At 60.4% G+C, this 12,074-nt stretch overlaps 5 protein-coding genes and 1 non-coding gene across 6 annotated transcripts; 2 read left to right on the forward strand and 4 right to left on the reverse strand.

The window, feature by feature from the left end:
• Positions 1-44: 44 nt before the first annotated feature.
• On the reverse strand, positions 45-3,292 carry EHS24_003303 (uncharacterized protein; the record flags this gene model as incomplete). Its single annotated transcript, XM_028618995.1, has 4 exons — positions 45-2,727; positions 2,790-2,934; positions 2,988-3,057; positions 3,128-3,292. 4 exons carry the CDS (start codon positions 3,290-3,292, stop codon positions 45-47), a joined length of 3,063 nt encoding a protein of 1,020 aa, XP_028472491.1.
• A 1,235-nt stretch (positions 3,293-4,527) lies between these two features.
• Positions 4,528-5,849, reverse strand: EHS24_003304 (uncharacterized protein; the record flags this gene model as incomplete). Its single annotated transcript, XM_028618996.1, has 3 exons — positions 4,528-4,702; positions 4,803-5,308; positions 5,352-5,849. The coding sequence occupies 3 exons, from the start codon at positions 5,847-5,849 to the stop codon at positions 4,528-4,530; spliced, it is 1,179 nt and encodes a 392-aa protein (XP_028472492.1).
• Positions 5,850-6,148: 299 nt separating this feature from the next.
• Positions 6,149-8,062, reverse strand: EHS24_003305 (uncharacterized protein; the record flags this gene model as incomplete). The annotated part of the gene is made up of 3 exons (XM_028618997.1): positions 6,149-6,970; positions 7,008-7,507; positions 7,549-8,062. 3 exons carry the CDS (start codon positions 8,060-8,062, stop codon positions 6,149-6,151), a joined length of 1,836 nt encoding a protein of 611 aa, XP_028472493.1.
• Positions 8,063-8,423: 361 nt separating this feature from the next.
• Positions 8,424-10,196, forward strand: EHS24_003306 (uncharacterized protein; the record flags this gene model as incomplete). The annotated part of the gene is made up of 3 exons (XM_028618998.1): positions 8,424-8,826; positions 8,930-10,024; positions 10,078-10,196. 3 exons carry the CDS (start codon positions 8,424-8,426, stop codon positions 10,194-10,196), a joined length of 1,617 nt encoding a protein of 538 aa, XP_028472494.1.
• A 337-nt stretch (positions 10,197-10,533) lies between these two features.
• Positions 10,534-10,619, forward strand: EHS24_003307. Its single transcript has one exon. It is a non-coding gene; the product is annotated as a tRNA-Ala (tRNA).
• Positions 10,620-10,898: 279 nt separating this feature from the next.
• On the reverse strand, positions 10,899-11,881 carry NCB2 (negative cofactor 2 transcription regulator complex subunit ncb2; the record flags this gene model as incomplete). The annotated part of the gene is made up of 4 exons (XM_028618999.1): positions 10,899-11,078; positions 11,326-11,420; positions 11,575-11,640; positions 11,806-11,881. The coding sequence occupies 4 exons, from the start codon at positions 11,879-11,881 to the stop codon at positions 10,899-10,901; spliced, it is 417 nt and encodes a 138-aa protein (XP_028472495.1).
• Positions 11,882-12,074: the final 193 nt, after the last annotated feature.

A 12,074-nucleotide genomic window follows, 5' to 3' on the forward strand; every position in this document is an offset into this window, starting at 1 on the left:
AACGCACAAACACACACACTCTTGTTTGGGACACAGATCAACTGTTACACAGATGGGAGAGACGATGGGACAGACGGAGACGATGCGTTGCTGCGCTGGCTGCGGACCTCGGAGGCGAGGTTGGACGCATAGTCGATAGCCGAGCGGACCTCGGTCGCCATCATGTTGATGCCCTCCCACATGACACCGTACGCCTCAAGGCCAGCCAGGATGATCTTGACGTTGGTGAACAGGTCCTCGACCTGCTGCCTGCTCTCGTCGGTGTAGCCGTTCTGCGCCTCGACAGCGAGGATGAGGAGCAAGAATGCGTATGCGCCAGACACCAGACCGCACGAGCAAAAGGGGATCCAGCGCGGGATGCCGTCGTCGGCCGCCATGGCCGCACTGCGGTGCAGAATCTCGAGACGCACAATCGTGTGTGCGGCAGTCGCGCAGCGCGCAAGACTGAAGCCTGGAGGGAAGGCCTCGGACTGCTTGGCCTCGGCGGCCTCCTCGGCAGCCTGGACATCCGGGTCGCCCTTGTCGTCCACGCCCCACGCCTTGTGCTTCCTAAAGCCGCCGAGGGAACCCGGGCCACCAGCAGAGCCAGACCCGCTGGGCGCACCCACAGCCATGTCGTGAACGGGCGCCATCTCGGGTGGCAGCTCAAAGGCAGGGTAGCTCTGTGCGAGCTGGTTCTCGCCGCTGGTGAAGAGCTGCATGGCGCCATTGTTCTGCGCAAACCATGGCTGCGGCAGGTAGGTGGGGAACGAGTTGGGGTCCCACATGTCCTGGATGACACCGTCGTAGAGCTGCTGGTTCTGCTGCCACTCCATCACATTCGAGTTCCACACAGGGCTGATAGTGGACGGTCCAGGCTGGACCTGAAGAGCCATTTGCTGGGCCGGGTACGGCGGAGTGTACGAGTTTTGGTTTTGGAGCGGCTGCATGGCCATGTTTCCGGGCGGCGATGCGTACGTCTGCAAAGTAGAGCTTTGGGGACTCGCATTGAACGTCTGCTGGGCGTTGGGGGTAAACTGTTGCTGCTGCGGGTAGTATTGCTGCTGCTGCTGTTGCTGCTGGGGTTGTTGTTGGCCAGGGTATGCACCGGGCATGTACTGTTGGTGCTGCTGCGGGGCAGAGTACTGCTGCTGAGGCTGGGGAGCCGGAGTGGGGTACTGTGGCTGGGAGTTGGGGGTGAACGGGGTGGAAACCATAGTCTGGGGAGTCGGGGCAAACTGAGCCGGAGTGGCAACATACTGCTGCGACGTGGGCGACGAGAACGTCTGCGACTGGGGGCTGGCGTTGAACTGCTGCTGCTGCTGCTGGGGCGGGGCGCCATAGTTGTTAAACTGTTGCTGGGACGTCGTCGCGTACGCAGGCTGGTGCTGCTGCTGCTGCTGCTGCTGCTGGAGCGGCGGCGGCTGGTGGTGGTTGACAGAAAAGTTGGCCATCATCTGGTCGACATGGTACATGTCGTCACCGTAGCCGCCGCCGGCACCAGGCATGGACTGTGGCGCGGTACCAATATTGGCAGGTGCAGACTGAATGTTATTGGGCGTGGGAACAGTAGCCTGAGGAACTGGGTACTGGGCCATGTTGTTGGCGGCATATCCTGGATCGGGGATGAGGGGAGGCGGCGGTGCCGAATTGTACGACACTTGGCGCTGCTGAGTCGACAGCGGGTTGGGGTCCGCAGGACTCGTCTGTCCTTGGCTCACGCCAGCACCCGAGCCCGCAGAGAGCTGGGATGGCGAGTCAACCTCGTCGTCATCTTCGCCCTTGGGGAAACCACAAATGCGCTTTGAGAAGAAGGAAACCTCGGGGAAGGCAGTCCACCTGTGGAGATGAATGTTGGCCACCGCAAGGGCAAAGCGACACGCGCTCTGCTGGTTCTTGGCCACCTCGTCTTCGCCGCCGGGGACATGCTCAATGATCGACATGCGCTCGGCCTGCTTCATGAGCTCATTAATCTCCTTGTCGATAAAGAGCATCTGGCGCTGCTTCTCCTTGAGCTCGCCGGGTTCGCCAGGCGATGCCCACGAGTTGAGACCGGGAGCATCGCTGTCCGGCGGGACCGAAAAGACAATCTGGTTGACGAGGCCGACAATGCGGTAGCACTCGCGAATACAGTTGATCCACGTCGACCATGTCCGGTCCTTGTCGCTGCAGACGGGGAAGTCGACTTTGATGCGTGGGTCGTCGGTTCCCACCGGAGCTGGGATACCCGAGACCAATGACGCAGTGATCTGGTAGCAATACAGCAACCACCAGGTGCGGCGGAGCGCATCCTTGCGCCAATTGATACCTTCGAGGGCATATCCATTGCCCTTGGCGTCCTTGGGGGTGTCCTTGTCGAGGTCGTGCATGCCTATGGCCATGGCGATCTGGACGGCCTGTGAGTAGCGCGCGATGGCTGCCTCGGCGTCGTTGGTGCTGCCCCACTCCCACACCGCCAGAAGGGTAAGTGCCTGGACGCACTCGAGGTGGGGAGCGACTGCGAGCTGGCGCTCGATGGCGGCCATGGTCTTCTTTCCAAGGGACGCCGACGCAGCACTGCGGAGGCGCTTGCTGCTAGCGCTCTTGGGGCTTGGGTCGAGGGTGTGTGGGATAAGGGTCATGATTGTTTGCGCGGCGAGCAGGAAGGGCGACTCGGGCGTCAACAGCGTGGGCAGCACGTCTACGAGGTAGTGGCGGGGCGGCTGGATGGGGAGGTAAGGGTGGACCTCATTGTAGTAACAGCGGAGGCTGGGGCTTGTCAGCGAACAGACGCAGGTCACATGGGCGCAGGTCCGCACGCATCCACTCACACTTCCTCGTTGGATGCAAAGGTTCGCACGACGTTTGTCGGGTCGTCGCCCTCCTGGGGCTCGGCATGCTGGAGGCCAAAGTTTGGAACGCTCAGGAGGCTGTCAAGACGCTTGAGGAACTCGACAATGGGGGCCGGCGGGTTTGCTGACAAAGTCAGCGAGACACGAAAATGGGGGCGGCAGCGCGTATCAACTTACCGACGCGCTTCTTGCGGGCACCGCCGCGCTTGGACTTGATGTAGATGCACTCAATCTGCTTGCGCGAGCACTAAAACGACGCGTCCGTGTCAGCTGCTGTACGCCATGGTGCGATGCTGGCCATCGATGACGCGACGTACCTGTCCGCAGCTTGGTTGGACGCCATCACACTTTGCCTTCTTCTGGCGACAGCTCAGACACGCAGCCTTTACGGGGCCTTGGCCGTCTTTGCTGTCTGCGTCCTTCCATCTGCCCACACCACCAGTGTCGTCGAGCTGTGTGTGGGGGAGAACGTGGCCCGACATGATATAGCTGGCCGGGAACTCGTTCCGCGGTGGGTGTGTTGCCGTGTCCGGCTTTGCCAAATGGGATGTGGGAGGAATGTGAAGGGGGTATAGGGTGGCGGAAGATGACGACGACGCGTGTGGGGTCGACTAGCGAGAGCGAGAGAGAGAGAGAGGGTGTGTGTGTGTTGGGGGCCACGAGAGATATGTCTGATGCGAAGGTGTATGGAGAGTGGAAGAGATGGATGGCGGGGGGGAGAGGGCCGGGGGGATGCTGAGTTGGATGACTGATGAGGTGTGAGATGGATGAATGCGGCGACGTAGGACACACAGCCTGTGGACGCGGGTGTTAAGGTTTAAGTGGGCGGCGGGCCGAAGAGAGGTCTCTCTCGAGTGGCCAGCGGGTCTTGTCTCTCTTTTGCTCGGTGCTCTCTGGCTCTTGGCTCTGGGTCGCTCTCTGTTCTCGCCCCCCCTACACCGTCCCACGATCCCACGGCGCGTGCGCGCGTGCCACGGTACCCACAGTCACAGTCCCGCATTCGTCTCCTCCTCCTCCCGGCCACACCACTGCCGCACACACGGTATGCCTGGACCTGACAGACGACGAGCTCCCTTACGGAGGTACTTCGTGCTCTGCTGCATGCACCCAGCACTCATGCATTCACAGTCTTCTGGCTGACACCTGCACGGAACACGGAACACATGTACGCACATTCCCGGCACAGGCCGGGGCAGACACGGACCTCGAACAGAGTGTGCGTCATCTCTCATCCCTGCGGTTCAATTTGTTATGGATCCTAAAGAACGTTCACTCCACAAGAGTAACACACCACCCAAACATACATTCAACAAGCTCGGTGGATCCGTGGGATGGACGTCGGATCCAACCAGACACAACACAAAATGCTCCGCCCTTTTGCTCTCGCGGCTCTTGCGGCTCTCGCGGCTCTCTGCCTCAAACACCGTACAGCGCAGTGTCCCAGACGAGCTGCTCTGTAGGATGGACAGAGCAAAAAGCATTGTCGAGCAACCGGCGATCGGTTCTCCACTCTCTAACTTGGAAACAAAGCCTAAAACGTCAAACCCGCCGTCTAGCCATCTGAAAGCACCAACCACATGCACTACTACATATACTAGGTCTATAACACACACCCCTCTCGTTGCGCTGGGGTGGCCAAACAAACCAAACTTCCCCCTCTCCCCCCAGGCAGCACAGAGTCTCATTTGCACTCGCTGGGGGACCTGACCGGGCCTGGCTAGCCGCGGTTCATGGTGTTGCCGGCACCCTTTTTGTTATCGTCCGTGTACTGAGCCCAGTTCTCAGTCTTGGCCCGCCTCTTCTCGGCAGCCTCTGCGCCAGCGGCTGTGCCGTCATTCTCCGCTTCCAGCTCGAGCAATTCCGACTCAGTAGGGGCGTCATAACTTGCTTGCCTGGAACGAGACGTCAGCAACCACACAGAGAAACAATTGTAAATGAAACGGGGCCTGTTTCCGCCACTCGTCGTCGCCCCCCGCTCGCTCTCGCACTCACCCTCCACCACGGATAATGTTGCCCATGGCGTCCTCTTCGGCCAGGTACTCGTCAATCGTCATGGTCGGCAGGCGGTGCGAGGCGCGGAACACCTCGGAGCGGAGGCGTTCACGGTCGCTGAGTGCCGTCGTGCTCGGCAAGATTGTGAATGGACGCAGGACCTTGCCGCCACCCGAGATGAGCTCCTTGGGCTTGTACGACCCCGGTGTGCGGTCCAGTCGCCACTGGGCGTCCTCGGTCTCTTGCCTCCTTGTCCTCGGGTCCTCGATCGGTCCGCTCGTGGGCTCGGAGGGAGCCTGCGAGAGAATACTCAGCTCCATAGCAGTGTTGCCCAGTGTCGTCGTCGTGAGCGAATGCAACAGCTGCAAGACCTGGATGCAGGCGTTGCGCAGGTCGGGCTCCTCCTCGTTGACTGATGTCGAGGACGCGCCGGTCTCGTTGGGCAGCAACGAAAGGACAAACGTCAATGGGCTGGACGACGGCTCTGGGTGGTCCGGAAGCGCGGCCTGGCTCTGTCAGCGTTTGCAACAACCTCAACTCGGTGCTTACGGAGATGCGCTCCTTGAGCTCCTTCTCACGGCGGTACGCGCGAATCTTGGCCTCGCGGCGCTGTCCCGGGTCAGAAGGGACCGCACCGGGCGCGGTTGAGCTCGACCCCTCGGCCTGCTCGTCCGACCCGAAGACGTTGTACGTCTGCAAGAGACCCAAGAACGCGTTGAACGCCGTGTCGCTGCGCCTCAGCGCGGCGATGCGGTCCGGGTAGCCTCCCAGACCGCCCTTTGCCTCGGCCTCGCCCAGCACCCAGGGGACAGTCATGAACACGAGCTCGCGGTCGCCCAGCTCGTCCAGGCCCTCATTGTCCGAAAAGACGCCGAGCGAGGTGAGCATGCGCGAGATGAGGTACAGGTCGTCGGTCGCCTTGGCGAGCTGCGCCTGCGTGCTGGGCTCGGAGAGCGGGAGCGAGTCGTCAAAGATTGGCAAGAGCGATTGGAGCGTCTTGGCATAGTACTGCGGAAGCGGCAGGTTTGTTTGTTGTGACGACGACATGGTTGATGGTGTTGTTGGTGATGGGTAGAAGAGAGAGATTGTTGTTGCACGTCGAAAGAAAGCGCGAGAACGCCAATGACCTCACATTCGCGTGGCCTTTCTTATTCGCACCCAAATTAATCTTCCCGCATCAATTACAGTTGCGGGAATGAATTCTATTCGGGCTGAATTGCTAATCTCCGGCTCCAGTGACTCATCAAAGCTTTGGCCACACTGTGGCGGCAAAGGCTATACATACAGGTGACATGAACAAAAGGCGAGCAGAACATTCTAGACGGGTCTACAACTGAACAGTGTCTCTAGTCGTCAACCTGGAGGACCTCCAGGATGTCTCCAATACTCGTGTTAATCTCAGAGTGGCCGTTGAGGACGTCACACAGGTCGACGTCCTCGACGCCATTTTGCATGACGGGGCCGAGACCCGCCACACGCGTGCCGTTGTTTCCCGTGACGCCGCGAGAGACGACCTCGTGCAGACGAACCACACCTGCGAGGACCATGTCCGATCCCGTCCATGCGTTCACGACACGGCGAGCCACAGTTTGGCGGACGGACGCCCACTCGGCTTCGGTGGGGGCTGCGGGGAGACTGATGAAGAATACCGAGTCGACGATCGGGGGTCCGTCGAGGGTCGCAAGATACAAGAGTGCGTGGAGGACGGTGAGTGCGCCAACCGACGTACCAACGAGCACAACGGGCCTCTCGCCTTGCACCCGCTGTGCCAATACCTCGCCCAGGAGGCGACCTGCCTTGATTGCCTTGTCCTGCGCCCCGACCCAGGAGTTGTCCAATGCCATGGTCGACAGCTTGTACACAGACAGAGGCAGCGCAATGGCCGCATAGTATGCACTGAGTACGGTGTGCTTGACGACCTCGGTTGCCGCAGCGTTACGCAGCTTGCTGGCAACCCAACTCTCGAGATCGCGACCCGTGTCGAGCATCGTCTGGGTCTCGTAGCGGAGGAGGTAGACGTCGCGCCCGTCCTTGAGGCCAACTGGGACCTTGGAATCGGGCGTGTCGGTGCCATAGTGCCAGTGGCCATAGGGAGAGCACGCGGCACGCCACGCAGATATGGCCTCAGTGTGCGAGACGGTGAGCAGGCCGGGCACAACGATGGTGGCCTGTGGTGTCAGTTTCGCAAAGTCGGCGATAGCTTACTGTGAGGCTGGGAGTCGTGGGCTTTTTGAACTCGCCAGGTTTCAACGGGGTGGACGGTGGCGACGGGCTCGCCTGATCGGTATGGGCTTCAAGAGACATTTCTGCCAGCCGGCCCTCGAGCTCTCTCCTGCTGCGCTCGACCTCACGCTGGGCCGCAGATTCGACCTCGTCGCTCTCCAGCTGGCCCTGGAAGCGCGTCTCAAAGTCGACATCAAAGATCGGGGCGTGTTTCTTGAGGTCATCGACTTCCTCCTTGGACGGTTTCGTGCCCGCCCCAACCTCAATAAAGGCAAACTCGTCGACGCCGCGCCATCGCTCTGCTACACGCCACCCGGTCAGACCACCGCCCGTGACGCCAAAGAGTGTGCCGAGGACAAGGGGTGCGGCTCCAGCAGTGAAAATCGCCCCCATGCCGAGGGGAGCGAGGAGGGCGGCAATGGCCGGCGCGGCGAGGCCACCCGTCACACCTACAATGACGCCGCCAGCAATGACCCCTGCACCTGTGGCTGGTCCGTCAGCCCTGCCTGTATCCTAAACCCACCTATCCTCCTTCCCAGCGACCCGCCCCATCCTTCTTTCTGCTTTGACACGGCCTCGTCGACGGTGCTCTTGTCGCCATCGAGGGCCGCCGCGAGCGTCGCGCCGACCCTGGCCTCGGCCACGGAGAGGAGGGTGCTGTCGAGTCCCAGCAGCGAGAGGGTGCGGTGTGCAGCGGCACGTGCGACGGCAGAATACGCAACGCGGGGTTCCTTGGTGTCTTCACGCGTTTCCGGCGCGAGCGCAGCGTGGATGAGCGCCCAACCGATACCGCGTCTCTCGTCGTTGGACCACGTATCGCGTCCCCCGGCAGCGATGGACACGTCCTCTGGGTTGACATCGGGTGGGAGCGCGTCCCGCTCCAGATCGAGGAGGGAGAGTAGTGACTCGAGCCAGGCATCGGCGCCTGTCCAGACTGTGCCAGAGGGAGGACGTTCGGACGCACTCACGGCCGCGAGGGCGACGACGAAGCGCAGCTGCCTTGGGAGCGGGGGTGGGCTGCACTGAATGTCGGGCATGTCCAGGGAGTTGCCGCCATGTAGTGAATGAAGTTGGTCGTGTGCTCGACGATGGTGGCCAAGTGTTATGTTGAAGGAGATGCGCATGCACGGTTGCTCAAATGTTGGGTGATTGCCGATTGTCTTGGATCTGAGTGGATGCGAACATGACGTCACCCTCAGCGGCTCAACTGATCAACTCGTTAACTGCTTGCTGCCAACAACAAGACGCCGCATCTCTCGCTCACGCTTCTAGCTCCTCTTGGTTCTCCCATGGGCCCTCCAGGTCCCGGTTACCCGGCGGGGTCTGGCACAGTATATTTTCCACGAAGGCTCTAGAAACGCTAGCCCACATCGGCTTACTAACACCCCAGCTCTCACCATGACCACACCAGCTGTACCCGTGTGGGAGATCAAAGCAAAGGGATGGAACGACGACACGCTGGCCAAGATCCCCCAGGACTGGCTGTCGCCCAACGACGAGTCACTGAGGGACGACGTCTCGGGCATTGTGACCAACAGCGAGTTGCTCACGAGGCGCGAACACGAGATTGTCGAGTGTGATGCCACTGCCCTCCGCGATGCGCTGTCGTCGCGCACTTACACTGCCGTCGAGGTCACCACGGCATATGCCAAGGCTGCGGCTGTGGCGCACCAAGCGACCAACTGCCTCATGGACTTCTTCTACGACGACGCCCTCAAACGAGCACAGTGGCTGGATGAAGAGTTTGAGCGGACGGGAAGGCCGGTGGGCGTGCTCCATGGCGTCCCGATCTCTATCAAGGGTGAGTGAGATTGCGTCCTTGCCAACGGGGTCACCTGTCGAGCGCTTTGGGCATCCGCCACAGCTTCCTTTGCTCAAATACCATACACCGCTGACCTGTACAGACCCGTTCGCTGTAGCCCACAAGAACAGCACCGCTGGATTTGTCTCGTGGATCGGCGAGCGCATTCCAGACGAGGACGGCACTGTCCCCGCCATCCTCCGTGCCGCCGGCGCCGTCTTCATCGTCAAGACTATGACACCCCAGGCAATTATGATGATTGAGACTGAAAGCGCCTTTGGCATTACTGTCAACCCGCACAACCGCAACCTCACTGCTGGAGGGAGTACCGGCGGTGAAGGCGCGCTTATCGCCGCCGGTGGAAGTGTGTTGGGCGTCGGTACGGACATTGGTGGCAGCATTCGCGCGCCGTCCGCATGCAACGGCATATTCGGCTTCAAGCCTACGGCCGAGCGTATCCCCAACGGGTTCACAAACCCCGTAGAGGGCAACGAGGCAATCCTGAGCGCGACAGGTCCCCTGGCGCGTTCAGCGCGCGACCTCGAGCTGTTTATCACCACTGTCCTCGCTGCCAAGCCGTGGACGTTTGACTGCAGCGCCGCCCGCATGCCGTGGCGCCCCAACGAGGTCGAGTGGCTCGGCGGCCTGCGTCCCCGTATCGGCGTGCTGTGGCATGACGGTATCGTGCAACTCCACCCCCCGATGGCGCGTGCCCTCAAGACGGCCGTCGACAAGCTCAAAGATGCCGGGTATGAGGTGGTCGACTACAAGCCCTACCGCGTAGAGGACGCATGGGACATTCTTGCAAAGCTCTTCTTCACCGACGGCGGAAAGGCCGTCAAGGCCGCAGTAGAGACGAGCGGCGAGCCGCTCTTCAAGGGAGTTGAAATGCTCATCGACATCTCCAAGGACTTGACCGCCACCGAGCTCTGGCAGCTGGTCAACCGCCGCAACGCGTTGCGCAACGATTATGCGCGCCACTGGAGCGAGTCCAAGGTCGACGTCTTGCTTTGCCCGCCGGCAGTGGGACCGGCCCAAGTATGCGGCACGACAAAGTACTTTACCTACACGGGTATCTGGAACGTGCTCGACTACCCAGCTGCCATTTTCCCCACGGGCCTGCGTGTCGAGCCCACCGACCGGCCGGTGAAGCGCACCGAGTTTCTCGGCCCGCAAGACAAGGACCTTTGGGCAACTTGTGAGCTGGCGGTGTTTCGTGTTTCCGGGGAAGGCGTACGCTGACGGGTATAGACGACTCGCCCGACACATTTGCCAACGCGCCGCTCAGTCTCCAGATCGTGGGTCCACGGTGGGAGGACGAAAAGGTCGTACAGGCGCTGCACATTATCTCCAAGGTTGTACGGTTTTAAGCAGAGGTGTTGGTGATGCGAGACCTTTGAAGTTGCGGTGCGCAATATTTAGTGTACTCGATGTAGAGAGAGCAGAGGAGACCAACAGACATTGTGTCGACCATGGTGCCCTGCCGCGTGAGGAGATGGATGACAGCCACTTGTCACAATCCGCCACAAGACTTGATGAAGTCACCCCCTGTCTGCAGTTGCTCGCATCAGCCTCACATCATGAGCTATCTTCTCAGGATCACTGTAGCACGTCCAGGAGATGCATCTGCTTCGTCCCAGCGCGTCAACGCTCCCCAAATCACATGCATACGGACTACTTTTGGCCAGCAAAGAAGCTTACGTAAACGGGCGTGTAGCTCAGTTGGTAGAGCGTGTCATTAGCATCTTCTACCCTACTTGACAAGGTCTTTGGTTCGATTCCTAACTCGTCCACATCGTTTCTTTTTGGGCCTGTAGAGCATCGAGGAGACGCAGGGGAGGTCCAGCAGTGTCTTGGAGACGTCGAGGGGTCAGGTGGGTCCAGGCTGTGACGGAGGATGGCCGATTGCCACCTGTGGAAGGTCAGTTGTCGGGCAGCACGTGAGTTTGCCATCGTTCGCCAGCTTAGTGCTGCTGGAAATTGTGCATATGGTACAACAGGGCTTCTGCACTCGCTCTCCTAATGCTCCTGCTCTGCTCGCTTGCGTTTGTTGCTACTGTTTTGCCAGAGCTTTACTCGGCAGCAGCAAGACGGGCCTGCGAGCTCGCAAACAGCTGCTCCTGCAGCGCCTGGAGCTGCTCGGGAGTCATGCCGTTGGTGTCGGGCTGGTTGCGCTGGCGCTCCTTCTGCGACTGCTTGAACTCTGCGTGCGAGTCGTCCACCTCGGAAATGAAGGATTCAAAGCCCAGTTGCTGAGGAAGTCAGCTTTGGCCGAGAGTAAGGAGCATAGCTGGCGCGAGGCTCGATTGAGCAGAGCGAGGAAGGATGGGCGTCGTGGCCTGCTGATAGCTGGTGGCTTGCGTCTGCCCACATCCGCGACTGATCCAACAAACGTCGCTGATGAGTCTACGCTACAGCGAGGGTGGAAGACGGTGTGCAAGGCTGCCGTCCGTCGTGACCTCTTCTCGCGCCTCGGCGCAGAAGTAAACAACAACCTACCTTGAGCGCCTCGATAACGTGCTCTGGTGAAATAGTCTTCTTGCTGCTTTCCTCGCAAACGGTGTTGGCCTGGGCCGAGATGAGCTTGATCCACTCTGATGCGGTCAGCCATTGTCTCCCTGGCATCAACAAGGGGAGGAGGGTGATCGATCGCTGTTCATGAGTACGGTCCCGTGAACTGTATACCCAGGCCACAGGAGCGTCCTCATCACCGCCTTGTCCTTCCCCTTGTCAAGAGAGTTGACGCACCAACACAGCAGTCGACAATGATCTCCTTGGTGTCCTTTGCGCAGCTGATGTCGTCGGGCAGCATTTCTGCGGGGGTTGTCAGCTGGGTCCCGCGCCTGTGAATGTTCGGGCAAGCAATGGGCCAAGGGAGGTGAAGACGCGAGAACGAGCAGAGACGCAGCGTTTCGCGACCTTGACACACACACGCAGCCACTCTTGGCCAGCTCCAAGGAACAAGATGAAGGTACTCACCACCGATGAGCTTGTACACGGTCGCCTTGGGCAGGGTGTGTTCGTCGTCGCCGGCAAATCCCTCGCGGTCGGACATGATGGGCGCCGAGTGCTGGGGACGGGATGGGTGAGAGTGAGGAGGAGAAAGAGGAAGGGAGTGATGGAGCGATGGAGGTGGATGCGCGATGGAGTGTTGTGTTTGACGGCGGAGGAGAGTGGAATCGCGCGGCAAAATGCAACGACCACACATTTGGATTTTGGCCACCCAACCCACACACACATACGCTTCG

Source organism: Apiotrichum porosum (genome assembly GCF_003942205.1).
Source record: "Apiotrichum porosum strain DSM 27194 chromosome Unknown scaffold_16, whole genome shotgun sequence".
Classification (NCBI taxonomy): Eukaryota; Fungi; Basidiomycota; class Tremellomycetes; order Trichosporonales; family Trichosporonaceae; genus Apiotrichum; species Apiotrichum porosum.